Source organism: Phacochoerus africanus, chromosome 4 (assembly GCF_016906955.1).
Source record: "Phacochoerus africanus isolate WHEZ1 chromosome 4, ROS_Pafr_v1, whole genome shotgun sequence".
NCBI classification, from domain to species: domain Eukaryota; kingdom Metazoa; phylum Chordata; class Mammalia; order Artiodactyla; family Suidae; genus Phacochoerus; species Phacochoerus africanus.
In genome coordinates this window covers 59,632,672-59,653,380 of record NC_062547.1, presented here as the reverse complement: position 1 = coordinate 59,653,380, position 20,709 = coordinate 59,632,672, and the positions used below count along the sequence as shown (strand labels likewise).

The following is a 20,709-nucleotide window of genomic DNA, read 5'->3' as shown; positions in this document are numbered from 1 at the left end:
ACCTGCTTCCTGAGAGCGCTGCCTCTTGACTCTCTTTATCTCTTCTGTTCACTAAATAAGACACCCTGAACAAGTGGGAGTGCTAGAAAATACTAATCACTCTCAATATCTCCACTCTCAATACTCTCAGCTTCTGACCCAAAATGTAGGACAGAACCAGTTGAGGCAGTGGACTCCTGTAAACATAGATGGTCATTTTGCAAACTCACTTCCTCCCTCTTCCTGCCTTAGAGAATGTCTGCTTTTGTTGTTACAGTGTACCTTTCACGGTGCACTAACTTCATTTCTTGCTCACCCAGTGTCCTTCATTTCCTGCTCTGTGGGAACCCTCTTTCTACCCTGTGGCTTGGACAAGTCATGTGACCCAAAGCGCAAAATAGAATGAGATGCAAGTGGTGGTAGGGTGGGACAGGGGCTGGGACCTCAACTGAGGTGGGCAGCAGAAGCCTCTGAGGAGATGGCATTTGAGGAACAACCCAGGGGAGATGGTGACCCTCAAGTGATCACTCCTCAGTCATACCCCACACTACTTTCCCTACTTTTTATTATTTATGTACTGACCTTAAGATGAAAGTTAAATATTTCTTCCTTCCTTCCCTTTTTTTTTTTTTTTTTTTGCTCCCATAGCACGTAAAGTTCCCAGGCTAGGTGTCAATACAGCTGCTAGCCTACGCCACACCTGCAACAACGTGGGATCCGAGCCACGTCTGTGACCTAAACCACAGCTCACGGCAAAATCAGATCCCCGACACACTGAGTGAGGCCAGGGATTGAACCTTCATCGTAACAGATACCAGTCGGATTCATTTTCGCTGCACTACAATGGGAACTCCGAATATTAAATATTTCTTGTGTCCATCAGTAAGGGAAAGTGAAACATAGGCACAAAGGGCTGAGAGGAGGAGACCGGTGAGAGCTCTCACTGGAGTGAGTGTTCTGGGCCTGCCCCTGGCCTCTGTGTCCCTCATGAGGTCCATCTCACTAGTGGGAAAGCTGGGTTTTTGGTGGAAACAAAACACAGAAACTGGTTGTATGTGCAGCTGATCACAAGTTAAAAACATGCCTAAGTATCAGAGCCTTCCAGAAGAGAGTGAGCCCAGAGAAATTTATCCAACTGCAGAAGAATCCCCAGCTACCTAGAGAGCGGAGAGAATTTGTAAACAAACCAGATATACTTTGGCTCAGCCTATTTGAGATTACAGCTAAGACCTCAGAGTCTGGTCAGAAATTCCTTTTGTGGAAAATTTGGAAGTATGTGAAATAAGTGGGAAATGTCAAATACAAGCTTAGGTATATGGCTTAAGAGCAGAATTTCGCACAATGGCTCTGCTAGAGTTCCTGCTTATCCTGGGTTTCATGATGGTGGTTTGAGGGAGACTGGGCAGGACCTGGCAGCAGGTCTCTGGAGTGCTGACCTTGAATGCTCTGGGAGGGATCTGTGGTGTGTTTGATGGGATGCTTGTTCACAAAATACATTAACCCACCAAAAATAATTTTGGGTAACACAGTGACTCTAGTCCTTACTGCATCTGGGACTCCAGGGCAGTCCTTACCCACAGGCCAGCCCAAAACCTAAGCATGCTGTTTGGAGGATGAGAGTTCATTTCTTCATTTCCAAATGTACAAGTGATACTTGTTCATTGAGGAAATTTGGAGAATACAAAAAAAGATAATGGCAATGGCCATTGTCTACCCCAGGAGAACTAAGATACTTTCCCTCAGTCTGCCTCTTCACTTATTTGTCGTGTGTATAAAGGCCAGCACAAAATTATTATAAACAAGAAGTATCCTACAGAGAGATCATGCTGTATTTACCATTCTGTATCCCTCTTAATGTTTTAGTAAGAGAATGTTACCATATCATTAAAAACTCTTTGAGGACAGAATGAGTTGTAATGGCCACATAGTATTCTGTCATACCAAATTGTCCAGTTGCACAATTCAGTTAAAATTTTTCACTGTTCTAAATAGCACTGTGGGAGTTCCCGTCATGGCTCAGTGGTTAACAAACCTGACTAGGATCCATGAGGATGCAGGTTCGATCCCTGGCCTTTGCTCAGTGGGTTAAGGATCCAGCATTGCTGGGGGCTGTGGTGTAGGTCGCAGACATGGCTTGGATCTGGTGTGTTGCTATGGCTGTGGCATTAGGCCGGCAACAACAGCTCAGATTCGACCCCTAGCCTGGGAACCTCATATGCCGTGGGTGCGGGCCTAAAAAGACAAAAGACCAAAATAATAATAATAATTAATTAATGCATAAGTAAATAGCACTGCAGTAAACACTTCAGTTTTCTGGTAGGTGATGGAATCTCTGATTATTGCCCTCTGTGTAGGGTTACCATGCTAGAGGCTGGAAATGTTGTAAAGGCAATTGAGTTATTCAAAAATAAAAAATTTTGGAGTTCCCATTGTGGCTCAGTGGTTAACGAATCCGACTAAGAACCATGAGGTTGCGGGTTTGATCCCTGGCCTTGCTCAGTGGGTTAACGATCCGGCATTGCCATGAGCTGTGGTGTAGGTGGCAGATGCGGCTCGGATCCTTCATTGCTGTGGCTCTGGCGTAGGCTGGTGGCTACAGCTCCGTTTAGACCCCTAGCCTGGGAACCTCCATATGCCACAGGAGCGGCCCTAGAAAAGGCAAAAAGACAAAAATAAATAAATAAAAAATTTTACTGGAGTATAGTTGGCTTATAATACTGTGTTAGTTTCAGGTGTACAGCAAAATGAGTCAGATATACATATATCCATTCTTTTTCAGATTTTTTTCCTATATAGGTTATTACAGAGTATTGAGTCCCTGTGCAAGACAGTAGGATCTTGTTGCTTATCTATATTATGTATGGTAGTGTATATATGTTAGTCATACCCTCCTAATTTATCCTTCCTGACCTATTCTCTTCAGCCTCAAGGCTGGGATTTGTACCAGCTGTGCTCAGTGGGCCCAGCTGAGGCTGGGGTCCTCCCAGGAGCCTTCCCCTGATTGGGGCTGTCCTGGCCCATTGCTCTGTTCTGTTACAGGTGGGGCCCTTGCATTTGTCAGCCCGAGCTTGGCAGTGCACAAGACCTCCTCAGCTGTGGACCGCCAGCGGGAGTACCTCCTGGACATGATCCCGCCACGCTCCATCCCCCAGTCGGCCACATGGAAATAGTGCGAGCCAGGCCCAGTGGAGAACAGGCTCCCTCCTCCCTCCCACCTGGCCCCACCCACCCTCCACTTGGGAAGACACCCTGCTCCCCGAGAGGGCCAGCAAGCGCAGGCCGTGCTTCGGAAGTGAGAGCTCCGATCTTGGCTGCAAAGTCTTCTCGTGGCTGGAGGGCCACTTCATAGGTGGACCAGGATTATTACTGGGGGACCTTTCCCATGGGCTTTCTTCCTTTCTTTGCCTTTAGTTTGCCCAACACCAGCAGAAAAGTGGACCTCAGGGGCTGGTTCTGCTCCCGGCCCTCCCCTTCGGCCCCCTTCAGGATACACGGACGGCTCACCCTAGACACTGTGACATGCTCGGGCAATGGCGCCCGGGGCTTCTGAAGTTGAGTGGAGCATTCTGTTTTGTTTTTGCTTTTCCCCGTCTTAGTCTCCTGATCTTTGACTGCCTTCCTTCATGGCACTCTCTAGGTTGACAATTTTTTTTTTAATCACCTCACGATGATGGAGTTTAATGTAAACCGTGCAGACCCAGGGTTGCCTGCCAAGCACGGCCCCAATGCCCAGAAGAGTGGGCTGCTGACCACCCAGCCCTTGCTCAAGCAGAAGGCCTCTGCTGCTGCTTATCCCGGAGACCCCCAACCTTCCACAGTTAGCAGAAGAACAAACTACAACCTAGACCCAGCCAGAGAGCCCAGGATCCCGAAAAGCCGAGCATCACCATTGGAGAAGGGAGGAGAGAATCAGCAGCGACATCCAGAGCCTGAGCGGGAAGTTGGAAGGGCTGGCTGTTGTGTTTTTTTGTTGTTGTGGTGGTGTATTTTATTAAATTTTTTCCTTTTCTTTTCCTACTTATGTTGATGGACAACATATTAAGCCCTGGCCTGTGCTCATCAGGTGTGTCAGGGTAGGGAGGCACCCCTGCACCCCCCCAGACTACAGGGTTTATGTTTGGGTCTAGCTTAGAACCTTCCCTTAAAGCAGGGCTACGCTGCCAGGGGTTTGCCTTTTTAAAAAGAATATTCTCTAGAGTCTGCAGTCTTATTACAAAGGATCAGGTCTGCTCTTAGTTGTTTTGTGTTTTGGTTTCTCCCATCTTTAAAAATTTGTCCATGAGGAAAGGCAGAAGCTGTTGTGTGTGTGCTGCACTTGAGCCCATTCTGTGCAAATGTGAGGGTGTCACGTGTATGCACACACGGTTGTGGAGATGGGGTATACTGCTCCCCACTTCAGCCCCAGCCCTGGTTTTCCTGTCTGTGCAGTTAGGAACTTAATTTAAAATCCTTATTTTGTAGGGCCACCTTTGAATACACTGCTGCAACATTCTAATAAAGGCTCATTTAACCCCCCCTCTCATGTTGTGTGAATATCAGTGTTTAGAAGACATTTTTGACATACAGTAGAAGACCTGATTTTGCAAAGTGTTCTAATTTTTTGTTGTGTAAAACCCTAAATTTCTCATTGATTTTTGTTTTGAGTGCATAATGTAGGTGGGCTGAAGGAGGGGAGGGCAGGAGAAGGGTGGCTTTCATTCCAAGATCCAGGGATTTGGGGGAAAAGGAAAAATTGACCTTTGGGGGAGGGGGGAGAAGGGTGTGTTTTTACACCAAAAATCAAGAGTATGCAAGCATTTCTATTCCTCAAGTTTTTCTGTGTGCCTGGCAAATAAATACCTGTCTTATACTACACTGAGCTGTTAGCGCTCTCTGTTTAATGACATGGGCCAAATTTTCCAAATCCTCCAAGAAGGAGTGCCTGGCTGGTCTCCCCTGGCAAACTGACCTCAGTTCTATGCAGTAACTCTGGATCAGGTGTCTGGGTCAAGGTCACCGCTGCACTAGGGGGTACACCATGGTTGTTGCATCCCTTCAGGGGCTGACTAGGTCCATGACTCCAGGGCCCTGATCGAAGCCACTCATGTTGGCCCCCACCCCTGTCCTCATCAGAACCTCAGCCTCCACCATGCTCAGGAACCATCTTCTCACCTCACCTGGCCAGACTTCTCTCTTTGGGCTGTTGAATGGGCCTTGTGAGTTCAGTACAAACTGATCACCGCAAGCAGAGGACGGGATGGCTGGGCCTGACCCTGTCTCTGCCTCTAGCCAAGCATTTACAATTTGTGGGGACATTCCCATAGGAAGGACTTATGTGATGTAAATGTAACTTTTTTAAATGGGGTCAAGAAGATGAGATGCCTTAATCTTTACTAGTTCATTTCTATTGTCTCAAAACTTCTATCTCCTCCTCTTTCTTTTTCTCCTTTAGTTTCCCCTTTCAGTGTAACTTCTATGATAAGCCTCAAGTGAGTGGTTTGTGATGAAACTTATGAAGAAAAGGCATTAAATACCTCTCTGAGTTTGGGGAGGATATCAATGTTAAAGGTATTCTCCCAGCCCAAAAGCCAAGCCCTCAGAACTGGGAGTGTAGGCTGAGAGGAGGAGAACCAGAGATTATGGGAGCCCCCAGTCTCAAATGATGATTAATTGCCCCATCTGTGACAGGAACCCCTGACACCAACTGGAAAATAGTCAAAACATCAGCTGTTATGTGGACTGGGGTGTGGGGTTCATCGAGTTCACTTCTTCCCCTTTGGAAGTGGCTGCATATGTGTGGAACCACTTGTACACATGGATGCTCACAGATAAACTTGTGTCCACTTGGAGCTGCCTGTGGCTCTGGCCATCCTGACCATGTCATGAGGATTCCAGTCCTCAGTGTCCCACATGTACTGTGGGGACCCACACCTTTGACAAGGTCAAGAGTGGCTTTTCTCCAGGAGGCAGGGGGTGGGGGGTGCGACTCTGGTGCTGTCTGTACTCTGAGGCCTTCATGAAGCAAAAGCTCACTCCAGTGCAGAGGGAATGAAAGGTGACAGTATACCCATGCTGTGTCCTACATGTCACTCTCCTGTGGACAGAGAGACACAAGAAGGAGTTTCTGTATAAATAATTCTCATCACGGGTGTAAATAATGAGAAAGACAGTCCTTGCTGCTCTACCATAGGGTTTTTCTTTGATGCCTAGTTATGCTGCACATGGCATTTGCCTAAAGAACTTGGACTGAGCTTTTTAAAAAAGGACAGCTGAAGTTTTATAATCTTTAACAAAGAAAGTGTAATAGACAGTTACACTAGTGTAGGGTATTTGGGAGATGGTTTGTTTTGGTGGGGGGAGGAGGTTGTCACTTGTATTTATTGTGACTCTAAGTCTTTGATAATAAATGTTTGAAAAAAAAAAAAAAAAGGTGGCCACCAAACCGGAATAGAAGTTCCAATAAACAAAGAGGCTGGAATCAATGGCTATACATTGTGTCATGAAGAAATTTTAGAATCTGAAGGACAATAAAGAAATGGATGATGTGTTGGCTGTATTTTTCTTTCATCCCCTCGGCTCTGGTTTCCCTGCATTCTTTTCATCCCACCTTAGGGGCAGCTTGTAGACTAGGAAAGGTACAGCAGGGTGACCTTTTGTTAACTGGCAAGCAAAAGGATAGGTCACCTGCTTCTTGGGCTGCTTTCAGATCTCACTTCCCATGGTAATCTCACCTCCCAACTGGGTGTGGTAGCCTGGCTTTGGAGCCTCCATCTCTGCCAGGAGTTTTGTGGCCTTTTTACCCGCAGTGCTGGGGGAGTGCTGGTTTTGCCTGTCAGGCTGACTTTTAGCCATCACCAGCCTCCATCCCAGAGTGGTGTGCTTTTTAGACTAGGCAGGGCATTGGGTATCTGCTGTAGGATGATGTTGCAGAGGTAGATTCTAAGCAGTCCCAAAATGAACAATTATGGTTAAAATGAGTCTTTAGAGATTGACACACTATTTCAAAATTTTATCCACAAAATGAGATCTATGAGCAGTTTGAATTCCAATGTGCATAAAATAATGTCACCCTGTTCTTTCTCCTTGGTGCTTTTTGCTTTTGCTTTTTTTTTTTTTTTTTTTTTTTTAGGGCTGCTGTACCGGCAGCTAGGGGTTGAATTGGAGTTGCAGCCTCTGGCCTACACCACAGCCACAGCTCACAGCAATGCTGGATCCTTAACCCACCCACTGAGCAAGGCCAGGGATCAGACCTGCATCCTCATGGATACTTGGATTCTTAACCCACCGAGCCACAATAGGAACTGCTACTACTTTTGCCATTTGTTATTGGAGAATCCTCTGGACTGGGGGCTGATGGCTCTCCCCAGTGGCCATGGCCAGCTTAGTCTCACCTGGGCAAGGCGCAGAACTGGTAGAGAACATGACTGAAATCAAACTCAAGCCTGTCCTACTCCACTTGTATCCCATGCCCCAACACTGGCTGAGAGAAGCCCACTTTTGGGGTTCCATAGTCAGTCTTCAAGTGAGTCTTTGCTGGGTCAGGCACAAGTTCTTCAGTGGACAAGGGATAAGCCTCAACCATCTTCTCCAGCTAACAGGTGGGGGCACTGGCCCTTGTCCCTGATACCTTGTTCCCTCTGAACTGAGTCATGGGTCTGTGGCCATGAAGCAGAAGGATCCACTGCTTAAATAGATTAATCAATGGGTAGAAGAAGGCATATGCGATGCCCCAGGCGTTGGGATCACACCTAGTGACAAGGGCAAGGAGGGAAAGAATGAGGGTGTCGGGGGAGGTGAACTTTTTGGCCAAATCTTGAATAAAGGGGGTAAAGTGGTACAGGGAATGGAAGCAGGCTGGAGGTGAGACCAAGAAAAGCAGGCCAAGGGCAAAGGAGAATAGTGTGGCTAGACCTTGGGGGCAAAGCAAAAGAATATGGGTTTTATTCTGAGTGTGATGGGAGCCCTGGGCACATTCTTCCAGTAAGCCACGGCCCTTCCAGCAATACTGAGGGTGGATTCCCATCTTCATTTTCCAGGTAGGGAGCCTGAGGCATGACCTGTGTGAGAAATGGTGCTCTTCTAGCATAAACCAAGATTAGGTTCTCTATCTCAGCTCTATCACATCTTGTCCCAGCCAGGATCAGAACAAGGCATTTGCCATCACTTAGCCTCAAGTTTCTTTCTCTGCAAATGAAGGGGATGGGATCACAGTCTTTTTTTTGTTTTGTTTTGTTTTTTTGTTTTACTGAAGTATAGTTAATTTACAAGGTTGTGATAATTTCTGCCATACAACAAAGTGACCCAGTCATACCATAAACATATATCCATTCTTTCAGATTCTTTTCCCACATAGATTATCACAGAATACTGGGTAGAGTTCTCTGTGCTATACAGTATGGTCCCCGTTGGCTAATCATCATATCATATACCTCAGTGTGCATATGCCAATCCCAAATCCCCAGTCCATCCCTCCCACCCACACCACAGTCTATTGAAGGCAGTGAGAGGAGATCTGCCACATAATCACCAGTGTACCCGAGAGCCATGGAGGGTGAATGAGCAGGGATGGGGGATGGTCAGACCCACAAGTTGACAACCCTCCTCAGGGGTGTGGGGCTCAGGTGGAGGCAGGTAGGATAAAGGCTTAGGGAGGTGTTTCCAACACACCCCAAATGACAGTAGCCACTGTCACCAAAGCCAGTGACCTCATCATGGGCAAATTAACCCCCCTGATCTTCCTCAGGCCCTGTGGGGTCCCTCTCCAGACACCAGACACACATCTTTACCTCTCCACCTCCTTTCCCTCTCCATTCCAGCCACAGGAGCTCCCTGGCATTATTCAACACATCAGCTCCACCCTGTCTTAGGAACACATGGAACACTTTCCTTCTGCTGTTTTCAGCCTTTGATTCCTTCTCAGCTCAGCTCAAAAGTCCTTACTTCAGTCCCTCCTTGCTCACCCCCAATGTGGCATTTAGCACAACTTACGATTATCTTATTTTAACGACATTCTTTTATTTTACTTGCTCCATCGCTGAGAGCAGGGATGGATCCAAACCACTTGGCTGAGTCCCAGGATCTGGCACACAGCAGGCACTCTATAAATGCATGAATGAAGAGAGTACAGAATGAAGCCAGCAGGACTTCACCCTTGACTCTCCACCCAGACTTCTACCCTTGGAGTTCCCATCATGGCGCAGTGGAAATGAAACTGTGAGGTTGTGGGTTCGATCCCTGGCCTCACTCAGTGGGTTAAGGATCCAGAGTTGCCCTGAGCTGTGGGCATAGGCGGCAGATGCGGCTTGGATCTGGTGTTGCTGTGGCGTAGGCTGGCAGCTGTAGCTCTGACTAGACCCCTGCCTAGGAACCTCCACATATTGCAGCTGCAGCCCTAGCAAAACAAACAAACAAACAAACAAACAGACTCCTACCCTCACCAAACAAGGGGCCCTCACTAAGGAGAGCTTCCTCCACCTCCCTGCCACACTTCTTACACATCCAGGTGCAAATCTCAGTTGTTCTTGGGCAAGTGATACCTGTCTGGGCCTCAATTTCCTCTTTTGGAAATGCTCAGTTTCTGTAGAGACAGGCGGCCCCTACCCCTCGCCGGTCCACCCTTAAACACCAAAAGGGTGCTGGGGTCCTTTTGCTTCCCAGTTCATCATCTCCATTCCCAGGACCATCGTCACACTGGAGATGATTCCAAAGCCCCTTCAAGTCTGCCTAAGGTGGGAAGCCCAAAAGGCAGGGGTTCAAATCCTCCCAACTCCTTTTTTCTTAGAGCAAGAACCTCCACAAGCCTTTTCCTAAAATAGAAAGCCTGTCCCCAGGGAGGGATCCCCTCCCGCTATGCTCCATAAAAGCGGGCCATTGCTAGAGCCAGGTGCTAGAAAGAGCGAGTTTATTGCAAATTCCAAGGGAGGCAGCACCTGCAGCGCGCCCTCCCTCACTGGCATGCGCGTTTGGCTGGGGACCGAGGCTCTCCGCGGACGACCGCTCGCCAGCAGTTGCTCTAAGCAGGCACCGTCCCCCGCGTAGCCGTCGCTCATTCCGCATGGCGCAAAATTTCTCTCTCCTCTCGTCCGGGTCCCTCTCTGGGCCTTCTCTTGGGGTATAGAGGAAGGGCATGAGCCCTCCCGCTCTTGGGATTGTGGAGGAGGAGCTAGATTCCGAACAAGGGCCACCGAGGCCCCCGACGTCGAAAGAATTGGGATGAGGGGAAGGGCGCGTGCGCAGCGGTGCGCGGCGGCTTCGCAGAACTCCGGAAGTGCGCTTCTTGCGCGTACGCTGCGCTTGCGCAGTGCTCGGGGCGGCGGGAATAGTGGGAACCCCGGCTTCTAACCGGAGTCCCCAGCACGCAGCCATCCGTTGCGCGCTACTTGGCCGGCGGAGGGCCTAGCCGAGGGGCTGAACTGCAGCAACTCGGCGATCAGGGCCTTGCAGCGTTCAGACAGCTCGAGGCCGTCAGGGTAGAGAACGCCGCGCTTCTGGCGCCTGGGCAGGCCAGCGATATCGGAGTCGTCAAAGGGCATACACCCGGTGACCATGACGTAGAGCACGACGCCCAGGCTCCACACGTCGTACTTCTTGGGGTCATAGGGGATGCCCAGGAGTACCTCGGGCGATGCGTAGGCGGCTGAGCCGCAATATGTGGTGCTTAGATCCGGGTAGCCGTGCGCCTGTCGGCCGAAGCCGAAGTCGGTAAGCTTGACGCGGCGCTCATCAGGGCTCAGCAGCACGTTTTCGCACTTGAGGTCGCGGTGCACCAGGTGGTGGTCGTGCAGGTAGCGCACAGCACCGGCGATCTGCGTGAAGAGGTCGCGGGCCTGCCCCCCTGGGATGCGCCCGTTGCGCTGCACGGCCTGCAGTAGGTCGGTGGCGGCCGCCTCCATCACGATGTACAGCTTCCCGTTGCACACCTCGATGAACTCGAAGACGTGCACGATGTGCGGGTGCCGCACGCCCCGAAGGATGGACAGCTCGCGTGGCAGGAACTTGTTGACGAAGTCGGGCGGCGCGCGCCGCCGGTCCACCACCTTGATGGCCACTGTGCCCTTGTACTTCTTGGACGTAGCCACCTTTACCTTGGAATAACTGCCCTCGCCTATTGTGCGGCCCAGCTTATAGCCGAGTTCGCTCAGAAGTTTGTCGCCCGACATGGTGGCGCCTGGGGCGCGTGGGGAGCAGGAGACGGCTGCTGTCGGGGGGCGGCCGGACTCCGATCTCGGGCCTAACCCATGGCGCTTGGCACCTGCACACCCGCACCCCCATGTGCCCACTCCCGGGCCCCCGCCGCCGCGGTGCCTTTTATTGCCCAGGTAACAATTTCTGCCTTGTGAAGTGACTGCGGGCGTCACCCCGCCTCGGGGTGGGGGCCCCCAGACCCTGCCCTGTGGTGCTCCCTAAGACCATAGGGCTTTGTGACTCATAATCGCTCCGAATGGTTCAGTTCCTGATGAGAGGACACTATCAAGGGGTCCCTACCACCAGAAGTGGAATCCGTGCCCAGGATTGGGGCAGCTCATGGCGTCCGAAGCTAAGGAGCAGCCGACCCCCAACTTCATGTGCCCAGCCCAGACCCTGAGGAGGCCCCCCAAGGGGAGAAAATGGGAAAGAGACCTGGCTCCGTCCGGCGCTTGGGGATTGTCTGGTCTGCACGTCGTCTCATAGGGAAGGTGAATGGGAAGTGCTTTGGTGCAAAGACCCTGGCGCCCTAGCCTGTTGAGGGCGTTGACATTGATTGAGCCACGCCCCATTTGGGAGAAGATACTCTTTGGCTGCAGCTAGGTGGCGCAGTCGTTGTCCCGCCCAGCTGCCGGAGCTTTACCACGCGCTGGGGTAGGTGCAGCAGAGCGCCAGGTTTCCCGGCTAGGTCCTTGACCTGCGCGGCAGCTTCCGCCATGCTCCTTATGGTGGAGGCATACGTTGTGTAACTTCCTTTCCCGACCGGAAGTGCAAGGTACTGCAAGTATGGCGGCATCGAAGGTGAAGCAGGACATGCCCCCACCAGGGGGCTATGGCCCTATCGACTACAAGCGGAACCTCCCACGTCGAGGACTGTCGGGTCAGTGTCGTCCTGTGCCGGGGTGTCAGGGTCTAGGCCCTCTGGGCGCCGCGGCGGGGTTGGGACGCGGGGAGTCTAGCGCGCCTGCTTTTTCCCCGGGATCCCAGATACCTTCACTAGTGACATTAAGAACAACTGCTGCAGTTTGTTCGAGCGTTTACCAAGCCCTTTGCATCTTTCTCGTTAACAAGGAGGCCAGTCCTGTTAATTATTCCCACTTCATAATTAAACGGATTAATTTTTTAGCCCGTGCGGAGAGCCTTCCGCCACGCTCTCGGTTCACTGGTGGGGAAACTGAGACCCGGGAGAGGATGTGACCTCCCACCAGGGCCACCCAGAGCAAAGCTGGGGCTGAAACCCGGAATACTGAGGGAATTTTAAAGATGTTCTGTGCGGTGGTTCCTCGCTGGGGGCCCCACCTGCAGGATATCCCAGGAATATGCATCCTTAAAATTTTTTGTTGGGTAAAATGTTAAAGTAAAAGGCACCCATACTCTGCACTCAGGATTAACGGAGAAATACAGAAAATGTAAAAAAGAGTTAAGAATGCTTTGTTGTAACTCATTGAACTTTACATTTAAAAGTGCGTGCTGTGCACATTTTGCCTCAAATAAAAGGCAAAAAAATTCATAGGCAAAAAAAGTTCTAATTCAGATAGTGAAAAATTCATGTACTCAAGTCCTTCTCTGCCCTTTCTTGGCTTTTTTGTAATGCGGAACCAAGGTTGACAAACTTTTTCTGTAAAGAGCCAGATAAATATTTCATGCTTTGCTGGTCAGATGGTCTTTGCTGCTACTGCTTTACAGCTTTACAAACCCAAGTGTTCCTAGCCAGAGGGCTATAGGAAAACAGATTACAGGCTAGGTTTGGCACCACATGGGCACTCAATTCGCACCACATGGGAACTCAACAAGCTAGTGCACCCCTTGAGTGTGTGGCATGAGGTTTGTCTATACATGTATACTTTTTTTTTTTTTGTCTTTTGTCTTTTAGGGCCACACCTGTGGCATATGGAGATTCCCAGGCTAGGGGTCTAATCAGAGCTGTAGCCACTGGCCTGCACCAGAGCCACAGCAATGTGAGATCCAAGCCGTGTCTGCGACCCTCACCACAGCTCATGGCAATGCCAGATCCTTAACCCGCTGAGCAAGGGCAGGGATCGAACCCGCAGCCTCATGGTTCCTAGTCGAATTCGTTAACCACTGAGCCATGACGGGAACTCTATGTATACTTTTATGACATGCATCCAGACCAGGCTATGTAGGGATCCCAGCCCTTGGGTCTTCCTGGGATCTCCACAGTCAGCTTCTCTCTCTTTTTTTTCCTTTTTTTCTTTTTTTTCAGAACCACACCCATGGCATATAAAAGTTCCCCGCCTAGGGGTCAAATCAGAGCTTGCAGCTGCCAGCCTACCACAGCCACAGCATTGCTGGATCCCAGCTGGCATCTGCAACCTCCAGTACAGCTTGCGGCAATGCTGGATCCTTAACCCACTGAACAAAGCCAGGGATTGAACCCATGTCCTCATGGATACTATGTTGGATTCTTAATCCACTGAGCCACAACGGGAACTCCAGTCAGCTTCTCTTTTATTTTTAAATCACAAATGTGGCCTTTATCCTGGTGCTCTTCCAGTTCATGACCTAGAAGTGCCTCCCTCCCATGTGCCCTAAGTAAACCACTGCCTGGGATTGGGTCTCCTAATCTCAGCTCATTACACCTCCTTTTGTTGTAGCATATACAGACCCACCCCATTCTTTCCTGGCTGCAGAGCTGTAGGGAAGATACTGCCTTCTGGAGTGTGGTCTTTGTTTATGTACCTACATTCAGTAATTATTGAGTGCATCCATGGTGCTGGGTTCTTTCCTGAGGAGCTCAGGATCCAGCTGAGGAGACAGACACATCACTCCATAATTTCCCATTGTGGCCAATGGAAAGGCCTGCCAGAGTCCCTGGCCAGAGTGGGCTGAATCACCTCTCTGAGAAGGAGTTTCCCAGGCAGAGGGAACCGCAAATGTAAAAGCCCTTTAGGAGTTCCCGTCATGGCTCAGCGGTTAACGAACCTGACTAGCATCCATGAGGATACAGGTTTGATCCCTGACCTTGCTCAGTGGGTTAAGGATCCAGCATTGCCATAAGCCATGGTGTAGGTTCGAAGACACGGATTGGATTCTGCATTGCTGTGGCTGTGGCATAGGCCGCAGGTACAGCTCCAATTAGACCCCTAGTCTGGGAACCTCCATATATTGTGGGTAAGGCCCCCCCAAAAAAGAGAAAAAAAGTAAAAGCCCTTTACTCTGTCCTGTGCCTGTCCTCATTATCTGTCCTCCAGGCCCTCCTCTAGCCTTGCCTCAAAAGTGCTCTTGTCAAGGCACTGTGACCGCAAACTTGGCATGCTCTCCCCCTTCTCTCCAGTTACTGCCAGCATCCCAGAATGTGTGGCTCAGGCCACCTTTAGTCCACTGCTCCCAATATAACTACTATTACCACCTTTTCCCCTCCTATCTCATGCCCAGCTCTCCTTTCTCCACTCCCTCCTGTACCCAGCAAGTGGCCCTTTCTTTTCTTCTTATGTCTTTTACATTTTTATTGAACTATACCATACAGTTCACCCATTTCATATGTACACATAACTGAGTTTTAGTCTATTCATTGTTGTGCAACCATCACAACTAAGTGATGGCACCTAATGAATCTTCAGAACTTTGAAAATGTTTACAACATTTTCATCACCCCAAAAAGAAATCTCATACCCATTAGCCATTACTACGTTCTTCCCTCAGCCCCTGACAACCACTGATTTGCTTTCTGTCTCTATGGATTCACTTCTTCTGGACATTTCATATAAATGGAATTGTTTACTATGTGTATTTTTTTGTCTGGCTTTTCTCACTGAACATGTTTTTAATGTTTATATTGTATGTTTCAGTGCTTCATTCTTTTTTTCAGGCTGAATAATATTCTTGTATGGCTGGACCATATTTTATGTATCCATTTACCACTTTATGGTCATTTGAGTTGTTTCTAACTTTTGGCTGTTAAAAACTGTGCTGCCGTGAACATTCCTGTACAGGTTTCTGTGTGAGCATTTGTTTCCTTTCTCTTAGGTGGAGTGGGATTGCTGGGTCATATGGTAACTCCACTTAACATTTTGAGAAACTGCCAAACTGTTTTCTAAATTGATCATACCATTTTACATTTCCACCAGCAGTGTATGGGAGTTCCAGTTTCTCCACATCTGGACAACACTGTTACTCACTTTAGCCATCCTAGTAGGTGTGAGGTGGTATCTGAGTTTTTTAGTATATTTTGAATATCTTTCTCTTATCAGATATATGATTTGCAAAACTTTCTCCCACTCTGTGAGTTGCCTTTTCAGCTCATTGATGGTGTCATTTGCAGCACAAAAGAATTAAATTTCAACAAAGTCGAATTCATCTATTTTTTTCTTTTGTCACTTGTGCTTCCAGTGTCAAATCTAAGAAACCATGGCCTTATCCAAGGTCACAGAGACTGACATCTCTGTTTCCTAAGAGTTTTATAGTTTTAGCTCTTGCATGGAGATCTTTGATCCATTTTGAGTTAATTTTTGTGTATAAGGGGAGGAAGGAGCACATTTGATTCTTTCGCATGTGCCTATCCAGTTGTCCAATTTGCTGAAAAGACTGTTCTTTCTCCATTGAATTATCTTGGCACCCTTGTCCAAAATCAATTGACCATAAATGTGAGGGTTTATTTCTGGACTCTCAGCTCTGTTCCATTGATGTACAAGTCTGTCCTTATGCCAGTGCACACTGTCTTGTACACACAGCTGCGAGGTAATAGTTTGAAGAGTTCTCCAACTTTGTTCTTCTTTTTCAGAATTGTCTCAGCTATTCTGGTCCCTTGTATTTCCATATGAATTTCACTATCTGCTTGTCACTTTCTTTGGGACTGTGAGGGGAAGATTGGGATTCTGCTGGGGACTCTGTTGAATCTGTGCCTCAGTTTGGAGAGTGCTGCCATCTGGACAATGTTAAGTTCTTTTTTTTTTTTTTTTGTCTTTTGTCCTTTTAGGGCCGCACCCACAGCATATGGAGGGTCCCAGGCCAGGGGTTGAATCAGAACTGTAGCTACTGGCCTACGCCAGAGCCACAGCAACACCAGATCTGAGCCTCGTCTGTGACGTACACCACAACTCCTGGCAAGGCTGGATTCTTAACCCACTGAGCGAGGCCAGGGATCGAACCCACAGTTCCTAGTTGGATTTGTTTCCACTGTGCCACGACAGGAACTCCTGGACAGTGTTAGATTCTGATGCGTGACCACAGGATGCGTTTTTATTTATTTAGGTCTTTTTTACAAACGGCTTGCATCTCCTTCCAGACATGCCCTTCATTGGCCTCTCCCACCAGACTGGCAGCTTTGGAGGCACAGACACACCCTGAGGGCCTGGAGCCTCAGCCTCACCACTATCAGCAAGGGGTAGATGAGTTAGAGCTGCGTCATTGTAAAGGCCACCTTACCTTAGTCTTGAACTTATAAAGATGGGTGCCTGGTATTGGGGGCAAGGGATACTCACAAGGACAGTCTATTCCCTGGGGCTGGGTCAGAAGAGGAAGCCCCTGGGTCCCTCTCTACTGCTATTGCAAAGAGACGTTCCCACCCAATCGAGGGAGCATCAAGTGCTCCATGCAGGTGGGCAGCCAGTGTGAAGAGCTGAGGGTGCACTGGGAGCTGGTCCTGGGTGTTTGGGCCTCTCAGAGGTCCTGCCTCTAAGCACAGAAACTAGGGTACCCTCGCCACCTTGTCCCCCATAACATGGAAATGTCTTATCCTGAGCTCGTGTTTTTTTGTTTTGTTTTGTTTTGTTTTTCTTTTTTGGCTACACCCATGGCATGCAGAAGTTCCCAGGCCTGGGAGTGAACTCATGTCACAGCAGTGACCCGAGCTGATGCAATGACAACACTAGATCCTTAAGTCATTGAGCCATGAGAGAACTCCATGAGCTCATGTTTTTAGCAGGTTGAACTAATTGAGCCAGTTTCTCATTTATCTCTGGGTCCAGCAGGTGAAACTTGTGCAGGAGCCGAGCTGAAGAAGAAAGGACCTTCACTTTGTTCCCCCATGAGGCCCATGGAGAGGCTTTATCTACCATTTGCTGGTCCTTTACTGGGTGTTAACTGGAGCTTGGCCTGGCTGAACTTGTTGATTCATCCCACCAGCCAGGAAACCTGTCCAGAAAAGAGACCAAGGCTGGAAAGACAGGGGGATGTAGGATGAACCAGCCCTAGCCAGACCCCAGGCATCCAGACCTCCCTGAAGACCCCAGCAGGCCCACTGCCTGTCAGTCAGAATTCCAGTGCAGGTGCCCTTGGGTGCTCAGTAAATATTCATCTCAGCTTCTGTCTCCTGGGGCCCCGGGAAGGGTCTCAATCCCACTGGGCTGGGAGGCAGCAGCACCCTGGGAGCCCTGGGGGTGGCTGGGCAGCCCCTGCAGGGCACTGCTTGCCTCCAGCAGCCCCATCCAGCCCCCTGTGGGCAGCACCCAGGGAGGTGGCCCAGGCAGCTAGGATCACCATGGAGCTGGGACCCAGCTTGTGGACACATGGGGGCTGACTGGCTGTTGGGGAACCAGACGGCCTGCTAGTAAATGGCAAGTCCAGAGCCACCCAACCATAAACATTTAGGCCCTCCCACAGTCCCGGCCTGGCTTGTACCTTCCGGGAATCCTGGCATGGGGGCATAGGTGTTGAAGCCACAGTAGCCTCACAGCCTGGTGTCTGCTGCCTTGCAGGGTGGGTGAATGGGATAAAGGGTGGTCTACAGCGGTTGGGGGCAGTGTCCAAGGGAGGGGGCCAGTGAACTTGCCACAGAGATTAAAAAAAGGTAGTCAAAAAATACACACTAGAGACAATACTGGCCATCCCTGAGAGGGGATTGGTGAGGGCTCTCACCTTCCCCCTCATTTGGATTTCTGTATTTGTGTGGTGAGTGGATTATGCTTTAGAAGAATGGACAAGGTGGCCCGTCCCACGTGCAGGTGCTGAGCTGGCGCCCTTCTCCCCACAGGCTACAGCATGTTCGCTGTGGGCATCGGGACCTTGCTCTTTGGATACTGGAGCATGATGAAGTGGAACCGTGAGCGCAGGTAGGCCCTGCCCTGGTGAGGGTGAGGACATGTCCCTGTGGGCTTAGTGTACCTTGTGGCCCTTTGTCAACCCCTCAGGCCTCGGGGAGGGCTGGCCCTGACCCAGCAAGTCCATTTCTGGGCTTTACTCTCAAAGAATGACTAGTGAGGAGTTCCTATCTTGGTGCAGCAGAAGCAAATCTGACTAGGAACCATAAGGTTGAAGTTTCGATCCTTGGCCTCGCTAGTGGGTTGAGGATCTGGTGTTGCCATGAGCCGTGGTGTAGGTTGCAGATGCGGCTCGGATCTGGTGTTGCTGTGGCTATGGCATAGGCCAGTGGCTACAGCTCCAGTTCGACCGCTAGCCTGGGAACCTCCATATGCCGTGGGTGCGGCCCTAAAAGGACAAAAGACCAAAAAAAAAAAAAAAGTGACTAGTGAACAAAGAGCTCTCCATCACATGCTCACTAGGTGCCCTCAATGTCCACCACTGGGTCCCCAAAGGTCCAGGTTAGCACTACCCATTGGCAGAGGTGAAAGTCAGGCCCGGGATGCACTCTCACTGTTTTTTTGTCACTGGTGTCAGGAAGTGACGATATAAGGGCTTAACAAGCAGATCATGCAAGACAGTGGCCTGGTTTGGACACTGACCACTTCCAAGCTTCTCAACACCCTGCTAGGTGACTCCTTCTCATTGGCTCCCAACTAGCTGGACTCCTCCACCATCTGTGTCATGTGTCCTTAGCGGCCACCTTGAACTTGCTCATTCCCAACGAGAGAAGTGCTGGAGAAGGCTCAGCACATGGAGAGCACTCAGCATTGTTGAGTGAACTCAGGAGCACCTGGTAGGTTGTAGATGCTAGGGGCCCTCACACTGGATGGGCAAGATCAGGCTCAGTCTCCCCGGGGGACACAGTAGTGACCACAAGTGTGCAGCTGTGGCAAGGGTAGCAGCCTGGAGGGGGGCTACCACTCTGCATCCTTGGGGTTGGGAGGGGTGGAAGGGTTGAGGTGGGGTCTGAAGTTCACCTCGACCCGTCCTTGTGTCGCTGTGAGGTTCCTGGTGATGAGGGGACAGGGCCAGAGACTCCCTGGGCTACATCACTGGGCACTGCTCTCTCTACTCCCCTCTTCCAACCCCCATCCCCACCTCCCATAGGTGGGGCTCATGATTTGGAAGATGCCAAAAATTGGAGTAGAAAGGAACTGCCTAGGATGCTCACACCCCTTGGTTATTTTGAGATGAAAGGGATGAGGTTTTGTGAGGTCCAGAGCCTGATAATAACCTCCCCCTTGGCTCACTGCAGTCATCGAGCCTGGGCTATTTTTAGGATTTAAAAAAAAGTTTTTTGACTGAGAAGAAAGTGTGAAGCCAGCAGTCTTGTAGACTGATGCAGCCTGTGCCAGCTCTGTGTTGCCCTCCCCTACCATCTTGGGCTCCTGGTGGGCAGAGCCCACTGCCCAAGTCCTTCCCATTTGCTTGCCTCTCTCCCTAACCCCTTTCCAGGGTCATGCGAGTCCAATAGCTGCATCATCTGCCCTCCATCCCACAGTGATCTGATCCGAGTGTTGTTTTTGGGGTTTCACAGGCGCCTGCAGATCGAGGACTTCGAGGCCCGAATTGCACTGATGCCTCTGTTTCAGGCAGAGAAGGACCGGAGGTGGGCCACTGGGGCCAGGGTCAGGCAGTTACAGGTCTGAGTGCCCAGCCTGCATCGCGGACAAGGCCAGAATGCCCATGGGGACCAAAAACCATGTCTTTGCATGTGGCTCCAAGGGCTGCTGTCATGCTTGGAGAGGGCCCTGAGTTTGACTTGCAGCAGAGACCCAAGAGGGAGACTGGAAAGGCTTCTGGAGGAGGGGGCACTGGGGCAGGAGGACAGTCGGAGTTTGCCAGGGAGAAGAAAGAAAAGCAAAGGGGTCAGCTTGTGGCCTGTGTGGGGTTGAAAGCTGTGGGAGGTGATGGGTAGGTGGAGCGGTGGCTATTCTGGCAGGTTCTAGGCTGGGGCCCCTTGGGGTGGACAGGACTGTCCCCCACCTCCCACTCTGTCCTTGCAGAGTTCTCCAGATGCTTCGGGAGAACTTGGAGGAGGAGGCAATCATCATGAAGGACGTGCCGGACTGGAAGGTGGGTCCTTGGGAGGAGGGCAGGGGTCTAGGCCGTTGCAGAAACACAGCCTCCTACAGAAAACCTGGGGCAGAGGGGTGGTGGGTGTCAGGTGCCAGAAGGGGAAGGCAGCAGTTTTTGGGGTGGGCATAGTGGCTAACAGGCCTGGTGGGGTCCCAGCAGGCTACATGGGCTGAAGGGGTGAACTGCACCCTCACACATGCTCACTCTCCCACAGGTGGGCGAGTCGGTGTTCCACACAACACGCTGGGTCACCCCAATGATGGGTGAGCTCTATGGGCTGCGGACCAATGAAGAGATTCTCAGCGCCACCTATGGCTTCATATGGTACACGTAGGAACCTCCCCCTCCCCACCGGAGAGAATAAACGCTCTGAAGACTGGCCTGCTTGTGTCCCAGGGACTGAGTGGTGGGCGTCGGCAGGGGGTGTCCCAGGATGTATGGGGACTA

General features: G+C 50.3%; 3 protein-coding genes across 6 annotated transcripts in view; 2 read left to right on the top strand and 1 right to left on the bottom strand.

The window, feature by feature from the left end:
- The window catches only part of GATAD2A (GATA zinc finger domain containing 2A), a 102,116-nt gene extending 95,613 nt beyond the window's left edge, over positions 1–6,503 (top strand). For all 4 annotated transcript variants that reach the window (XM_047776440.1, XM_047776437.1, XM_047776438.1 and 1 more), the window contains one exon: positions 3,019–6,503. In XM_047776440.1, coding sequence (XP_047632396.1) covers positions 3,019–3,149 — 131 coding nt within the window. In that variant the 3' untranslated portion in view covers positions 3,150–6,503. The remainder of the gene's footprint in view (positions 1–3,018) is intronic.
- A 2,851-nt stretch (positions 6,504–9,354) lies between these two features.
- On the bottom strand, positions 9,355–11,802 carry TSSK6 (testis specific serine kinase 6). The gene has a single exon (XM_047776432.1). The coding sequence runs from the start codon at positions 11,115–11,117 to the stop codon at positions 10,296–10,298; it is 822 nt and encodes a 273-aa protein (XP_047632388.1). The 5' UTR covers positions 11,118–11,802; the 3' UTR covers positions 9,355–10,295.
- A 27-nt stretch (positions 11,803–11,829) lies between these two features.
- NDUFA13 (NADH:ubiquinone oxidoreductase subunit A13) lies at positions 11,830–20,643 on the top strand. The gene is made up of 5 exons (XM_047776436.1): positions 11,830–12,022; positions 18,074–18,152; positions 19,721–19,792; positions 20,190–20,259; positions 20,477–20,643. Exons 1-5 carry the CDS (start codon positions 11,929–11,931, stop codon positions 20,594–20,596), a joined length of 435 nt encoding a protein of 144 aa, XP_047632392.1. The 5' UTR covers positions 11,830–11,928; the 3' UTR covers positions 20,597–20,643.
- Positions 20,644–20,709: the final 66 nt, after the last annotated feature.

What these genes read in the sequence shown, in the direction of transcription:
- NDUFA13 (XM_047776436.1), top strand. Translation starts at nt 11,929, where the DNA reads ATGGCGGCATCGAAGGTGAAGCAGGACATGCCCCCACCAGGGGGCTAT. An exon ending in AAGTGGAACCGTGAGCGCAG is followed by an intron (nt 18,153 to 19,720) that starts GTAGGCCCTGCC and finishes GGGGTTTCACAG; the next exon opens with GCGCCTGCAGATCGAGGACT. An exon ending in CAGGCAGAGAAGGACCGGAG is followed by an intron (nt 19,793 to 20,189) that starts GTGGGCCACTGG and finishes CTGTCCTTGCAG; the next exon opens with AGTTCTCCAGATGCTTCGGG.
- TSSK6 (XM_047776432.1), bottom strand. Translation starts at nt 11,117, where the DNA reads ATGTCGGGCGACAAACTTCTGAGCGAACTCGGCTATAAGCTGGGCCGC.